The sequence below is a fragment of the Petaurus breviceps genome, unplaced genomic scaffold, assembly GCF_028583685.1.
Source record: "Petaurus breviceps papuanus isolate PSGF00001 unplaced genomic scaffold, PetGlider_PUasm1.0 90919, whole genome shotgun sequence".
NCBI lineage: Eukaryota > Metazoa > Chordata > Mammalia > Diprotodontia > Petauridae > Petaurus > Petaurus breviceps.
The window spans coordinates 24,325,937-24,342,614 of record NW_027187378.1 but is presented as its reverse complement, the minus strand read 5'-3'; the positions used below and the strand labels follow the sequence as shown (position 1 = coordinate 24,342,614).

Here is a 16,678-nt window from a genome sequence, read left to right as displayed (position 1 = left end):
TGGAGGGTGCTGGGAGGGCAGCAGGCTGACCTGGATGAGGAAGCGGGAGTAGTCAATCTTCTCTATCCCGCTGCTCCTGAAGGCCTCTAGATCTCTCTTAGCAGCCTCATTCAGCAGGTCCAGATCCTTCATATCTACATTAAAGTTATTCACCTGCTCCTGCAGCCGGGCAGTATACTAGGATAAAAAGAAACAGGTGTAATCAGCCAGAACCAGCCCAGAAACAACCAGGGAAAGAAGTGTCCCCTCAGACTCCTCCTCCATCACCCCCAGTTTGCCCAAATGTCCAAGTCTTGGACCGCATGCTCTGTCTATAATGGGGTACCAGCAATATCTAATGCTCTAGAGAGCTCTCTTTTTCCCTCTAGAATTAAATACAGGCTCTGACTTTTATTTATTTATTTATTTATGAAGAAATCAGAGTTAAGTGACTTGTCCAGGGTTACATAGCTAGTAAGTGAGGTTGGATTTGAACTCAGATTCTTCTGACTCTAGCTAGGCCCAGTGCTCTATCCACAGTGCCTCCAGACCTCTTTAAAGACTATTCCAAACTCCTTTTCTTGCTTCACTATGTATTACATCCCTTCATGTATCATGTAGCCCAACCAATTTGCCTTCTTGCTTTTCTTCACATATAACACACCATCTTCTGTCTCTGTACAAGTTCCCCTAAGTCCTGGAACCCTCCTCCTCCCCATCTCTGCCTCTGAGAATCTCCCTAGGTTCTGTCAAAGCTCAGCTCAAAGGCCACCTCTTACTTGGGACTTCTCCTGATCCTTCCAATTGCTAGTTATGTCCAAATTACCTTTTTATTTGTTTGTGTATATATTTAGATGTAAACATATTGTTTCTCCAATAAAATGTAAGCTCCCTGAGGTCAGGAACTATTTCATTTCTATCTTAGTAAGCAGCCCCACTGCTTACTAAGTGTCTGGCACATAGAATATGCCTACTAAGTGCTTAGGGATTGATTGATTTTCATTCTCTTTTGGGTAAAAACCAACTCTTTCCCAAGTTCCTGATTATCTATTAGAAAGTTGTTTACTTTGGGTCAGTCTCTTCCTCTCTGAGATTTAGTTTCCTCTTCTATATAATTAGGGGGCTAGACCAGATGATTTCTCAGATACCTCCCAATTCTAACAGAATGAATACTAAACTTGGAGTCAAAAGTCCTGGGTTCAAATCCTGTCATGATCATTTACTTCTATGTGACCTTAGACAAGAAGTCATGAATTTCTCGGGGCCTCAATTTCTTCCCAGTGTAGCATAATTGTAAAAACAATGGATTAGGAGTTAGAGAACCTGGCCTCAAATCATAGCTTGGTCACTCATTACCTGTGTGACCTTGGGCAAGTGATACAACTTCTTTGGCTCTCAGGTACCTCATATGTAAAGAGAAGGATCAGACTAATTGACCTCTAAGTTTCCTTCTAGCTCTAATTCTATAATGACTTATAAATTCTATGACCTTAAGAAAGTCTAGAGAAAAAAAAACTTAAGTAACAAGAGGCAGTCATTGTGGGACAGCAGTAATTATCAGAAAGTTATTTCTTATGCAAATCAAAACAATTTTGAGGTACCACTTCACACATATCACATTGGCTAATGTGACAGAAAAGGAAAATGATAAATGTTGGAGAAGATGTGGGAAAATTGGAACATTAATAATTGTTGGTGGAGTTGTGAACTGATACAACTATTCTCGAGAGCAATTTGGAACTATGCCCAAAGGGCTACAAAACTGTGCATACCCTTTGATTCAGCAATACCACCACCAGGTCTGTATCCCATAAAGATTACAAAAAAGGGAAAAGGACCCACATGTACAAAATTATTTATAGCTACTCTTTCTTGTAGTGGTAAAGAGTTGGAAATTGAGAAGATGTTCATCAACTCAGGAATGACTGATCAAGTTGTGGTAAATTAATATAATGGAATATTATTGTGCTATAAGAAATGATGAGCAGGCAGATTTCAGAAAACCCTGGGAAGACTTACATGAACTGATGCTGAATGAAATGAGCAGAACCAAGAGAACATTGTACACAGTAACAGCAACATTATATAATGATCAATTATGATTGACTTAGCTCATCTTAGCAATACAATGATCAAAGACAATTCCAAAAGATTCATGATGGAAAATTCTTATCCACATCCAAAGAAAGAACTATGGAGTCTGAATGAAGACTAAAGCAAACTATTTTCACTTTCTTTTCTCTCTTTTTCTTTCTTGTGATTTTTCCCTTTTGTTCTGATTCTTTTTTCATAACACGTCATATGTGGAAATATGTTTAACCTGATTGTACATGTATAACCTATATCAGATTACTTGCTGTCTTAGGGAGGGGAGAGGGGAAAGAGGGAGAGAAAAAAAAATTTGGAACTCAAAATCTTATAAAAGTGAATGTTGAAAACTATCTTTACATGTAATTGGAAAAAATAAAATACTATTAAATGTGGTAGGGGGAAGAAAGCTATTTCTTGTTTTGTACAGAAAAGTGCCTCTTTATAACTCACATGCACTGGTTCTAATTCTGCTCTCCAGGACCACACAACATAAGTTTAACTCCTCTTCTGTATAACAACCCTTCAAATATTTGAATACATTGATCCCACCCTCTTCAGGTCTTATTTCTGCTAGGCTAAGCCTCTTCAGTTCCTTCAACCATTTCTCATGTGTTTCATGATACTTCTCTCGATGTGTCCCAGCTTATCAAAGTCTCTCTTAAAATATCATGGCCAGAATTTTACACAGTCATCCCGATTGAGACTCTGATCATATATATCTCTTCTCAGCCCTCCTCTGTCCAGATTCAAAACGCCTGGTCTTTCCATCCTGTCTTTAGACAGCAGTCTGTCCCCTAAACCTCTTTTGGTCATTGTAGTGGCCCCCCTGTCTGGCCCTTCTCTGGCTCAGTTATGACTCTCTCAAGGTCCAGGCCCCAGAACCATGTGCAGTAATCTAAGCATACTCAGACTGGGACTGAATATAAGGAAAGGAGACTTTCTGTTTGGTTCTCACCAGTCTTCCTGATGACATTAAGCATTTTGTTGGATGATAACAAGAGGAAGAATTTTGACTGTCACTTTGACTGTAGCACTTCGAGGTTTACCAAGTTCTTTACAATTCTCACCTCCCATTTGAACTTCAAAATAACCCTGTGAGACGAGATACCACAGGTGTTCTCATCCCCATGTTACACAGAGTGAAACCAAACCTTAGAGAAGGCAACAAAGGGTTCATATCCCAGGTGAATAACCATTTGTTATTAGTAGTCATCATAATAACTAACATTTATTTATTGCTTTATGGCCCACAAAGCGCTTCACATGTTAATTGATTTTTACAGAATCATAGAATCCAAGAGATGGGAGGAGCTAGCCTAAATCTCTGTTAACAGATGGGAAAACAGCCTTGTCATTCAGTCATTCTTATGCCAATGCTGTCCATGGGGTTTTCTTGGCAGATACTGGAATGGTTTGCCATTTCCTTCTCTAGTGCATTAACAGATGTTGAATGACTTGCCCAGGGTCACACAGCTAGTAAGTGTCTGAAGCTGATTTGAACTCAGGTCTTCCTGAATCCAGACCTAGTGTTCTATCCACTGAGCCACTAAACTGGGAGGAGCTAACCTAAATCTCTCAGTTAGTAGATGGAGAACAGAGGCCTAGAGAGAGGTTAAATAATTTGCCTAATATCACACAGCCAGAACAGGGAAGGGGAAGAACTCAGAACTTCTGACTCCAGATTAGTCACCTACAAGGACTCTAGGTCCCTTTCTTGGAACCTGACTGGTAGTTTGTATCCTCCTGTTCTTTTAGGAGATTTCCCCCAAACACAGAAGGAAACTCATAGGAAGAAAGCACAGTGACCCTTTGCTCTCCATTCTGCACCTGGTCCCCAGTCACGTCATTGAAATCATATGATATGAATGCATGAAAGGATCTTAAGATATAATAACAGCGAACATTTATATAGTACTTTAGAATTTACAAAGGGCTTTACATACATTATTTCCTTTGATCTTTAGAGATCATCTACTCCAATCTTCTCATTTTATAAATGAGGAAAATTGGGTTCAGAGGGGGAGAACTGTCCAAGGTTCCACAGACAATAATTGGCAAGAGCTGGGTTAGCCTGACTCATACCCCAGTACTTATTCTACTACAGCCCTTGTCTTTCTTATTCTTGTGCCCCTTATGTCCCCCTCCCCTTCCCCTAACCACAGGCAACCTCTGGCTATCCAATCCTCACCCTAGCTGCTTTGCAGCCAGGGGACTGGGAACCTATGGTACAGATGCTATCTCAGAGGTGAGAGCTGAATTCCTACCCCAACTACTGACTACCTGACCTAAGAGCCAGAAGTCAGAGGAAGCTCAAGACTCCAGGACAGAGGGAGTCAGAATCCTGCCATGTTGGTTTTTAGAGGGGGCCAACTTGTGATTCTTTCCAAGTTTCTTACCTTATGAATGTCCAGGTGTTTTTCTGGGTCATAGGAGCCATTAAGCTGTAGGACCTTCCAGAGAGCAGCACCCTCCTTACACTGCCTAGGAGAACAGCAAGGAATCAGGGTGGGGCCAACCTTCCCACTGACCTTTCACCCCATTTCTAACATCTCCCCCTCCCCAGCCCTGAGAAGATCAAAATACTGATGGAGTCACTCACTGATAGGCAGCGGGGAGGCTGACATCCTTCTTGAGGCCCAGGAGGTGGGATAGGTTCATGGATGGGGGGAGGTTCCCTGGGGTGTCAGCAAACTACACATAAAGTGGGGAAAGGAAGTCTAGAACAGTAATTAAGACAGCACCCCCCTGTTCTCCTGGGGTTCCCAGCCTCTCTTGGCCTGGTGATTGGATAACACATATCAATGCCCCTAGTCCTGATCTGAACCCAAATCAAGAGACTTCTCCAACAGATAACTTCCCAGGATACATAAAAGTGGTCTTAGCTATAGATAGTGAAATTCCCACCAATTCCTGGGCTTACAAATTGGAGACAAACTGGATGTCAGGCCTCCTGGTTTCTGTTCTCAGTTTCAATAATGGAATAAGCTTATGGGGCTAATGAAACCACTTCTTATCTTTGTTTTCAACAGTAGTGTGACAAGGAGTTCACCCAGGGACTTCTAGGATTTCTGCCCAGGTCTCTCTCAATCTCACCTGTTGCTGATATTTCTTTGTCTTTCCCTGTCCCTAGTGTTTCCATGTTTGTTTTTCACTGTCTCTTCCGTTCTGTGTTTCTATTGGTCTCCCTCCTTGTTTCTCTTAAGCCCAACTCCTGGGCCAGAAGTTTTGGTAGCCTATATCTCCATTAATCCAGCAAGACAAAGACCAGCCCACAGGCCCTAGGTCAGGCCTCACCTGGTACAGCTCCTGGCTCTCCCAGCTTCGGCATACCAGTGTCTGGATGTTGCCCCCCAGGAGGAAGGTGGCAAAGATAAGAAGGATGAAGGGTCCAGAGAAAAGGAAGCTTAAGCCCACACCCCTATGGAAAAGACAGGGAAGGGGATCAAGAGGGTGCAAAGCAGGTCAGTCCTGGCTTGTCCCCACCTTTCTTGACCCGAACATCTCTCTTCCTACCCCTCCTCAGGAAACCACCGAGTTAGGAACTGCTCAGGACTACCTGGGATACTCAACTAGCCTCGTGCTGACCATGGATAACCTCCTAGCAAACCTAATTGGACCCACCCAGGGCCAAGCTAAGACAGGGGTCAGTGACTGTCTACAAGGTACTGTTTCTTCATTTTGTGGGGGAGAAAGGACCATGAGGAGGAAGAGGGGAGGGGAGGGGGGAATGAAGGGTCTGAAGGAGCAGGAAAAGGAACAATCTTCATTACTGGAGGAGGGGGAAAGAAGGGCAGAACAGAGGACAAAGCCATCCTTGAGACCACTGGCCCCTTTCCTACCATCTGGTCAGCTCTATAGGCCATATGGGACCAAATAAATAAATAAGGCCATGGAGACTGCACAGACCTGTCTTTGCATGAGCTACAGGCCTAGATGGCCACCAAACACACAACAGGACCCATGCTAAGGCCAGGTGACCCCCTACCTCACACAGGCCAGCTTGTGGAATAGGTAAGCCACTCCCTGGGATACAGGAGGAACAGCAGGGGCCAGCTGGGGCCAGCATCCTTCACTCCAGCCCTTATAGCCCAACTCCATTTATTGTCCTGTCTGGCCCTCTTCTGCCCCCTGCCCCACCTCATCCTTACGCCATGAGAAACTGGGCCCCAGCCTCGCCCTTGGCTTCTGTGTGGCTGGAGTCTTCTCGGGCAGATATCCCCCAGAGGCCCAGGCTGAGGCCCAGCAGGTTACAGATGACCACCAGTAGGATCACCGAGGACAGCACATAACCTGCAATCCACCTACCATGGTGGAAAAGGGAGGAAAGGGATAGGGAGAGTCAAGGTCTGAGAGGTCGGGAAGAAAATGAACATTTCCTAGCTCTTTCAAAGGCTTTGGAAAGACAAAAATATAGAACAATGCAGAGGGTACAGTACCAGAGGAAGAGGAAAAAGACACTAACCCTAAGACTGGATGTACATGAATAGTACATAAATATTTAAACACACAAACAGACTTGATCCTAGACCTTTGTTTACTGATCTGGAAACCCTTGGGACCATAAGAACATAGGATTTTAGGGCTCAAAAGAACCTTAGAAGTCATCAACCACTCCAACTGCCTCATCCTAACTGATGGAGGGAAATGATACCCCTTCTTTCAAGGGCTGAGGAAAAAAAATGAATAGAGCATAGGACTCATTGGGCTTGAAGGCTGAAATACTAGGGGTCAAGGCTAAGTTGGAGGGATGACTAAGTACTGGAGGGTAAAAGTAGCTAAGTATAGGGTGTTGGGAGCAGGCACCCAGAAATCCAAGCCCTGAGTGGGTAGGGCAGGGAGTAGGTGGAGGGGACACATATTTTTTCCCTGTTCCCTGGATCTGCCCTCCCCCCTCACCCAATACCTGTATCTCTCATATCTCTGGATCATATGTAGGTAAGGCCTGCTACTGTTCTCTGCCTCTGCAAGAGCCTGCCTCCAGTGGTCAGCGGCCTCAGAGCCTGGGAAGCCTTTGGACAGGGTCCTCACTTCCTCTGGGATCTGGGCCACCTCTTCCTTCAACTCTGCAAGGAGAGGGGAGAGATAACAATAATAATTAGGGACTCACATTTCTATTTTCTTTAACCCTAGTGTCTATGTAGAAGATGTTTTCTCTTACTATTCCTGATATTACCCTGAAGTTGTCAAGGGAAAGCCCCCACTTCTCACCAAACATAAGTATACAACTTTATAGTTTACCAAATACTTTCATATGTATTGCCTCACTTGAACCTGATAAAATCCCTTCCAGGTAAGCAGGATGGGGATTTTATAGATGAGGAAACCAAGGTTCGGAGAGGTCATGTTTGTTCAACATCACACAACTAGTAGAGTAAAGAAGCAAGGAACAAAACCCAAGCCCAGTGTTCTTTCCACCATCATACATTATTATTCCACCTCTCGCTAATCCTGTCCTCAAGAAAAACTCTTTACAGAAGATCAGGTGAGAACTATGGGTCCATTGCCAGCTAGTCACCATGACTCACAGAAATCCACGCTTGCAATAGGAAGCTAGGAGTAGGAGCCTTCCTGGGATTCCTGCTGGCAGAAGACAACTCACCTTGAACTATGTCTGCCGTCTCCATAGCTGTTAATACTGGGAGCGTATTGAATGTGCTGTTATCCTGAAGAGGAGCAGAAGACGAGGTCATGCCCTCTACATCAGAGAGAACTGTTCCTGTTCTCAGTTCTAAGAGGGGCTCTCAGCTGGATCCAAGGATCTTCAAGCATTTTGGAGAAGGTCTTGTCCAGACCTGGGGGCTTCTCCCCACAAGTGAGAAGGTGAGACAGCTTGCTAGGCAGTGAACCCCTGACTAGGCAGACCCAGAACTAAGAAAAAACACAGGAATTCCATTTCTTCAAGCCTAACCCCACTTCTCATCCCCCAGGATACACACCTTCTGAACCATGTTGGAAAAATTGGCCTCTGGGACACCCTTCAATTTCTGGAGGACACTCTTCACAGAAGGTACCTGAAATCAGAGTATTCAAAAATCCATATAGATAAATTCAACTCCCCTGCCCTCAACCTACTCAGTCCTGGTTGGGACACTGGATTTGGAAAGCCTGCCAGCCTAGAACCTACGATCCCAAGGTTCAGACACTTTCCCTACATGACCTTGACATAGCGGAAAGAAATAGGATTAAGAATCAGAAGATTTTTACTTAAGACCCAATGCCTAAATCCTCAGATATATTATCTAACTATGGCCTGAAGAACCTTGGGGATCCCCAGAACTCTCTCAGGGGAGAGTTAAATCTTTTTTTTTTTTTGCTTTTTGGAGGGCAATTGGGGTTAAGTGACTTGCCCAAGGTAAGTTAAAACTATCTTGATAATAACACTAAGACACTTTAATTTCAAATGTGGTAGATATTGATAGACATAACCCAAATAAATAAAATCTATTAGGAAGGATCCTCAATAATTTTTAATAGTGTAAAAGGAGTGCTGAGACCAAAAAGACTGAGATGGGCTGGTTTGAGTCTAACCTAAGAGGCAGTGAGAAGTCATGGAAAGAACACTAGATTTGAGTTTAGAAAAACTGAGTCCTGGTCTCTCTCTGCTATTTATTGCTTAGTGTGACTTTGGGTCTCTTTTTCTTTTTTTCTCATCTCTAAAAATGAGGAGTTTGGATAGATGACTTCTATGACCTCTTTAAGTTCCAAATCTTCTCATTCAAAGATTCCAGAGCCAGGCATGGCAGAGAGCAACAGGAAAAGATTGCCCATAACAGAATAATAATTAATAGTTCATGTTTCTATGGGACTATACAGAGAAGAAAAGGTATAGTCTGCCATTGGTAAAAGGAATTTCTCCATTCAGGAGTTACTTATATCAATGAAATCATGGGTCCAGTCCCTAATCCTTTATCTAGAACTTTAAGGGTTATAAATCACATTGAATGTAATTATCTCATTTGATCAACATAATACTATGAAGTAAGTGCCATTATTATACCCATTTTACAGATGAGCAAACTGAGACTGAGTGAAATTAAGTGACTTTTCCAATTGTATGTAATGAGGCAGAGATCTGAACTCAGGTCTTTCTGAGTCCAAGGCCACCATTCTATCCACTGTGACTGAGCTGGTTTAGAAATAGTAGGAGTCCAAAACCACTTCTAGAACTGTATCCCAAAAAGATCATACAAATGGGGAAAGGACCCACACATACAAAAAGATCTAGAGCAGCTCTTTGTGTGGTGGCCAAGAACTGGAAATCGGAGGGATGCCCATCAACTGGGGAATGGCTGAACAAGCTGTGGCATATGAATGTCATGAAATACTATTGGGCTATAAGAAATGATGAACAGGTGGACTTCAGAGAAACCTGGAAAGACTTATATGAACTGATGCTGAGTGAGGGGAGCAGAACCAGGAGAACATCGTACACAGTAATAGTCACAGAGTGTGAGGACTGATTTTGATAGACTTAGCCCTTCTCAGCGATGCAAGAAACCAAAACAATTCCAAAGGACTCATGATGGAAAATGCCAGCCACATCCAGAAAAAGAACTATGGAGTTGGAATACAGAACAAAGTAGACTATTTTCTTTTTGGTTCTGTTTTATTTTGGATTTTTTTTTCTTCCTCACAGTTTTCCCCATTCGTTATAATTCCTCTATGCAATAGGACTAATGTAAAAATGTATTTAATAGGAATGTATGTGTAGAGCCCATATCAGATTGCAAGCCATCTTGAAAATTAAAAATAAATAATTTAATTTAAAAAAAAAGAAATAAGGAAAGGTAGATGAAGAATTGGAATTTGGCTGACTTGACTCATTAAACCCAACCTGGAAGACGTGAGTTGGGGATTGCATGGAAGAAGAGATGGAAATCAGAGGAAGGAAAAAGCCTCCAAAGTACTAAAGAGTAGTGGGAAAGAGAAGAGAGGGAGGGAGGACAAAATATTCACTCCTAGAAACCATACATGCACCAGTTTTCCTGTACCCAACTCCCATCTAGAATTTCCTTAGGGAAAAGGGAACATAGCCCCTACTGTGTGCCAGGCACTGTCCAGTGTTACTTCTTTTGATACAACTCTGGGAGGTAGGTGCCACTATTATCTCTGTTTTACAGCTGAAGACATGAGGCAGACAGAGGTCAAGTGACTTGTGCAGGACCACACAGTAAATGTCAGAGGCCAAATTTAAACTCAGGTAGGTCTTCCTGACACCACGGAGCCCTATCCACTGCACCATCTCACTGTCTCTGAAATGTCTTTTCTATATGTTACAGGGCAATGGGTAAGCTAGAAAGCAGAGAGCAGAGTGAAGTTTCTACCTCCTCAGATCCCTTCTGGTTCCACTCAATGTCTCAATCCTAAGAGTCCTCAGTCCTAAGCTCCTACCCTTCTAACTTCACCAACTCTCCCCATCCGCTGCCCCACCCACCACGTAGAGGTCCAAGCCACAGTGCTATGATGCCCGCTGGCCCCCAGGTGCCCACCTGGCTGAAATTGGCCCCCAGCTCCAAGAGCTGGCTGTGACGCAGGGCACTGGAACAGCCCTGGCACTGGCCATCCTGGAGCAGGGAGAGAAGCTTGTGCCTCTGGTCCTGCAAAGAGGAGCCCAAAGGCTCTTGCTGATCCTGTAGATAGACGATGCTGGAGTTGAGCACTTGAAGGTGGTCCAAAGAAACCTGCAAGTCTGAGAGGGGTGGGACAGATTAAGCCAAGGGGTTTGAATTTAGAGCCCAATTAAAATCATCGTCATCATCATTATCATCACCACTGACAAATTGCTAACACTTACATAACACTTCCTAAGCTTGCAGCACAATTTATGTATATTATTTGATCCTCACAACAACCCTAGGAAGTAAGTACTATTATTATCCCCCCATTTCAGGGATGAGAAAACTGAGACTGAGAGGTTAAGTGACTTGCCCAGGTTCACACAGATAGTAACTGTCTGAATATGGATAAGAATTCAAGACTTACCCAGTCTAGTACCATACTACCTAACTGCCTCATGAACAAAGCCTTTTCTGCCTTTCTCACCCTCACTCCACTCCCTTCACAAATTTCTCATATATACCCACACACCCATGCTATCCACACTCATCCTTATTCACATACACACACACATATACCAGTTCCACACCCATGCACACACCCCAATACATTCATACTCATTCATACTCACATGCCATGTATCCCATGGATTCAGGGCCCCTCTTACCTTGGCCCAGTCTCTGCAGGGAGGCTAGTATAGGATACACTGTGCCCCTTAGCTGGGTATGGATGGTGCTGCCAAGGTTTACACCAACACCTGGTGGCAGGAGACAATGAACAGTTTTACGGGGCAGACAGATCTTGGAACAATGAAGGCCAGTGAAGGAATGGGGAGAGGAGGGAAGGATAGACCTGGCAGGTCCAGGGACCAAGCCAACCCTCTAGGGGTTAAATGGGAATCACTCAAGGTTTCCAAAGGACAGGGGTTTGATATCCCCTGCCAGCTGCAGCCCAGAGTTCTGCATGTAGCAGGCCCTTGCTCAGTACCAGGAGGCACTAAGTGCCCAGATCTAAACCCCACCTTTGTGAGAGTTTCCTAAAGGTAGCATATCGGTGCTGAGGGATCGAGGAAAGGCTTCCTCCTAGGGAGTTACTGGACTTTATGAGCTCAGCCTCTGAGGAGGTGCTGGGCTTCTAAGCAGCCCATGCCTGCTGGTTCCAAAGGGTTCTGGGGCCCTCAAGCCCTCACCATCCAGTTCCTCCAAGACTCGATTCTGGGGGATGGAGAACTGCTCAGCCACTGCTTGCAGCTCCTGTAGAGGAAAGGGAATCCCAAGTCCAGGCTGGTGCTTTTACCTCCTTCAGGTCTACCTAGAAAGCCCCAGGGGCATTGCCTTTCTCCAGGCAATTCTTGTATACTGGCTCTACCTACAGACCCCAGCTGACTCCTAAGTAGCAGCTGCCTGCCTCCCTGACCACCTACCACATCTGGCTATTTCCCTGCCCACCTGCTGCTATAACAAAAAAGGATTAGCACTTACCTGGGGGACATCAGAGACCAGACCTTGTAGGGAGTTCAGCATCCCAGGCACAGCCCGGACACCAGGGCCTACCTCATCATGTGTCTTTTGGTTGGTAATGAAAGCACAAACCACACCAGTCCTATTGCAGAAGGAAGAGAGAGCTGTGGTCAAGGGGATGCCCCCAAGGTTCTCAAGGATTAGGGGAGCCAGAAACCAACTACTTCCCCTCTCCCCCCGAAAAAAAATGGTGAAGTGCACTAGGGCCTCCTGGACCACATAATTCCATGCCATACCAATTTGCCTTCCTCTATTCCCCTTGGCCACCCCTCCCTCCCAGGGTCCCCTAATGGAGGGTCCTTGATTACAGGAGGAGAAGAGTGATGAGAAGAAGGAAGGTCATGAGGCTGCCCCTCTCACAGGCCATAGACTTGTGCTCAACCTTGACCCGACCCCCACAGCGCCGGCGGCAACGGCAACAGCAGAAACAAAGCCCAACAATGGGCACGATAAGAAGGAAGAGGACGGCAATCACGGCACACACCACATAGCCAGCCTCATAGCGGACCACCTGCAGTGTGTAGGGATGGAGGGAAGGAGTGAAGACATAAGCCAAGACCTCTTGCCCAGTCCATCTTCTCCATCTCCCCCCTACACATAAGTTACTAAGACTTAAAAAGGCTTAAGAGACTAGCTCTCCCACCCAGGCCTCCTCCCATTCCCACCCACTCCCATATTATAACCCCACCCTTTCCTCAACTTATGGACATCCAACATTAAACAGAAAGCTGAGCCCTCAGATTCTAGAAGAAAACTTGACTGTGAAAATCATTAACAGATTAAGATAGCATCTTCCTTAATCCGCTCCTAATTACCCCTCCTTGATTTCTCATAGAAGATATAAAAGGTAATGGCAGATTGAGCTAAATGTGAACTGAATTCATTGTAAAATAAGCAATGAGAACAGGCAGCTAAGTGGTTCAGTGGCGAGAGAGCTGGCCCTGGTATTCAGGAAGATCTGAGTTCAAATCCAGCCTCAGAAACTTAACAGCTGTGTGGCCCTAGGCAAGTCACTTAACTTCTGTTTGCCTTATTTCACTAGAGAAGGAAATGGTAAACTACTCTAGTGTCTTTGCCAAGAAGCATTGGTACGCCATGATCAGTGGGGTCATGAAGAATGGAACATGACCAAATGGCTGAACAACAACAATGTGTGCCACTAACTAGCTGGGCAACACTGGGCAAGTCACTTCCAGTCTCTAGGCCTCACCCTTCTTGTCTGTGAAATGAAGGTATTGGACTAGCTAATAATAAGAATAGTAATAGTTTTATTTGTAAGTAGTTTAAGGTTTGCAAAGTGCTTTACAAATAGTAGTCAGTCAATAAGCATTTATCAAGTGCCTACTGTGTGCAGCTAGGGGGCACAGTGGATAGAGCACTGAGCCTGGAATCAGGAAGACTCATCTCCATGAATTTAAACCCGGTCTCAGACACTTACTAGCTATGTGACTCTGAGCAAGTCACTTAACCTTTTTTGCCTCAGTTTCCTCATCTATAAAAAATGAGTGAAGAAGGAAATGGCAAACCTCTCTAGTATCTTTGCCAAGAAAACCCCAAATGGGGTCATGAAGAGTCAGACACAACTGAAATGACTCAACAACAAAAATGTGCCAGGGACTATGCTAAGCACTGAGGATATACAGATATAAAAGACAGTCCTTGCCTTCAAGGAGCTTACAATCAAAAGGGGGGGGGGGAAGCAATATGCAAACAGCCCTGTGCAGACAAGCTACATACAGGATACAGAGGGAAGGCCCCACACCCAAGAAAGACTTCCAGCAGAAGACTTGGAGGAAGTCAGGGAAGCTGGAAGGTAGAGATGAGGAAGGAGAACATTCTAGGCAGGGGGTCAGCCAGTGAAAATGCCTGGAGTTGAGAGATAAAGTGTCTGTTTGAGGAACAGCAAGGAGGCCAATGTCACTTGATCAAAGTGTACCAAGGGGGTGCTGTGGGAAGCCGGGAAAGGTGGAGGTGCTTGGGTGATGAAGGACATTGAGCACTAAACAGAAGATCCCAAAGCGGATCTGGAGTTTATTGAATAGGGGAGTGATGTGGTCGGACTTGCACTTTAGGAAAATCACTTTGGTGGCTGAATAGAAGTCGGTTGGAGCCGGGAGGTATTAGAAGCCAGCGACCAACAGACACCAGGAGATGAGGGTTTGTACCCAGGGAGTGGCAGTGTCAGGGTTGTATTTCAGAGATTTTTTTAAGTTTTCATCGTCATTCCCAACCTGCGAGCTAAATGCTAAAATTATTCTCCTTTTACAGATGAGGAAACTGAGAGAACCAGAGGTAAAGCGACTTACTCAGAGGCAAACCAGCAAGAACTCAAGTCTTCCTGACTCCAGGTCCAGTGTTCTAACCAGTGCGTCACCAAGCTAAGAGCTGACATTTGCTTTAGTGCTTTGAGGTCTGTCGAATATTTTGTACACAATCATCTTGATTCACTATCCTAGGAGATGGGTGCTACAGGCGTTAATGGCCTTTTTTTACAGATGAGGAAACTGAGGCCTGCCCATGATTACATAGCCAGTTTGCCTGTGGGACATGAGATGCAAACCCAGATCTCTCCTGACTCCAAATCCAACCCCCTTTTCACTACAGCACCCAGCCTCACAAATCTCAACGGTTCCTTCAAGTTCCAGCATCCTATGATTTTATAAAGTTCCATACCCACCCCCCATTTTGTCCCTCCCGTCTTTTGAGATTTTTCTGCCATCCCCACCAAAAGTATCCTGGCCTCTTGATACTCACATCTGAGGTTCGAACAGAAGAAGGTTCATTCAGTGCCGCTCGAACCAACCCTACAGAAAGGGGAGAGAGGTCACCACCATCACTACCACCTCATCTTGCTACCTTGCCTTCCCAAGCCCTACCCTGATTGCCAGTAGCCAATTTGGAGTCATAATGGAGATATTTCATATCTTTGAATGAACAGGAGCTTTGGCAATTCAGGAGGGAGGGTACAGAGAACTCCTCCCCCATACACACCCTATTTGCCATGGAAAGGACACCTTGCCCCATAAGGTCCTGCCCAGGCCTGCTACAGGGAGCAGTGCTTGATGAGGGAGTGGAAGAGGTAGAACTCAGGAGAGAACACTCCAAGCTACCCACACCCTATTCTTCCCAGCACCTTGCTCCCCAACCCCACCCAGGCCTCCCCAATCTGCACTGGGGCAGATGCTATTCACGAGTAGTCTGGCACCCACAATTCCAGATTCTCAGAGGCTCTGACATTCAGGGGCACCATGCCTACCAGGTTGCAAAGGTGAGAGAGATGCAGGTCTCCAGAACCAGGGGTCCAGCCCAGTCTACCATTTCCTCCCCTCCACCCAAAGAGAAAGAACAATGACAGAGAGGACAGCCTACCCCTGAGACCACAACCCTGAAACTTTTGACTCTGCCTCCTACTACCCCCCAAGACTTACACCTGCTCTCCCCCCAGCTCCTTCACTCCAACCATATGCCCTCTACTTAGAAGGTTTTCCCAGATCTCTGCTGACATTCCTCTCTGCCACCAAGGCCACTGCCCTAGATTCTCCTAGGAATGCAGCCAGTCCTGGAAGAGGGAGCTATTGGGAGCTCTCTCCCTGCTGGCGCCAGGGCCGGAGATGTCTGGGTCCCTCTTGTCCTAGGCTGGCACAAGTACCACATTGGCAGGGAGTTAGGACAGACCCCCGATAGAAAATGAGTAGCCCCATGGGTAGAGGGAATGACAAGGCTCTGTGATGGTCAGACAACTTCTCCCTTTCCCCCAATTCCCCCATCCTCACCTTCTGGAAAAGGGTTGAGCTGCACCATGTCCAGGAAGCCCCGTACCATCCTGTAGAGGGGATCCAGGGACCCAGGCAGCCGGGCCTGAGGATCTAGCCAGCGGCCTTTGCCCAGCCGAGTAAAATGCAGCCTCTCCTCCTGGCCCTGCGGCCCGCAGTACTGTGAAATCGCCTGGCCATTGCATGGGGCCAGCTCCAGCCCCAGCAGGAAGGCGATAAGGCCCAGGCTTCCGGGGTGCCTCATCTGGAAAGGGACCCAGCAGCACTAGAGACAGACAGCAGGAGCTGGGGCAGGGGGGCGTTTCAACAGTTCTGTGTGCAGGGGAGGAGGAGAGAGCAGGACATACATCCTTCTCTCTAGTCCTCCGCTTACTGGAGTTTCTAAAACCGGCCCAACAGGTTTCCTACTTCCAGATCAGGCTCTCTTCAGTGCCTGAGGACCGGGAATGGAATAGGCATTAGGGAGGGGGAGGGGTCAGAGGCTGAGTTCTAGGTGCCGCCCTCTACAACTAAGAGAGTGTAGAGCTGGATGGAACTCAGGGCATCCCTCCATCTCCCCTTCCTCCCAGACCCTAGATTTAAGATGACCCAAGTCCCCCAAGCTATGCAAGGCTTCTCCTAGGGTCTCTCTGGGGTAGAGAAGGTTAGGGTGGGCGTGGCCTTCTCCCACTCTTGCTCTCTTCCCCCCCCCACCTAATTCCCAAAGATGAAGGTTCATAATCCTTACCCCTCCTCCTCCTCCTCCTCCTCCTCCTCCTC

At 45.9% G+C, this 16,678-nt stretch overlaps 1 protein-coding gene across 2 annotated transcripts in view; it reads right to left on the bottom strand.

Annotated features, from left to right (window-relative positions):
* PROM2 (prominin 2) overlaps positions 1–16,335 on the bottom strand; it is a 28,561-nt gene extending 12,226 nt beyond the window's left edge. The window contains exons 1-15 of one of the 2 annotated variants that reach the window (XM_069075599.1): positions 15,920–16,335; positions 14,901–14,950; positions 12,455–12,657; positions 12,108–12,228; positions 11,816–11,879; positions 11,294–11,383; positions 10,560–10,759; positions 8,007–8,081; positions 7,670–7,733; positions 6,974–7,133; positions 6,219–6,371; positions 5,365–5,488; positions 4,670–4,761; positions 4,467–4,551; positions 31–177 (exon numbers count right to left, since the gene is read on the bottom strand). In XM_069075599.1, coding sequence (XP_068931700.1) covers positions 31–177; positions 4,467–4,551; positions 4,670–4,761; positions 5,365–5,488; positions 6,219–6,371; positions 6,974–7,133; positions 7,670–7,733; positions 8,007–8,081; positions 10,560–10,759; positions 11,294–11,383; positions 11,816–11,879; positions 12,108–12,228; positions 12,455–12,657; positions 14,901–14,950; positions 15,920–16,163 — 1,872 coding nt within the window. In that variant the 5' untranslated portion in view covers positions 16,164–16,335. The remainder of the gene's footprint in view (positions 1–30; positions 178–4,466; positions 4,552–4,669; positions 4,762–5,364; positions 5,489–6,218; positions 6,372–6,973; positions 7,134–7,669; positions 7,734–8,006; positions 8,082–10,559; positions 10,760–11,293; positions 11,384–11,815; positions 11,880–12,107; positions 12,229–12,454; positions 12,658–14,900; positions 14,951–15,919) is intronic. The other variant, XM_069075598.1, reaches the window with a different exon arrangement.
* Between the last annotated feature and the right edge of the window lie 343 nt (positions 16,336–16,678).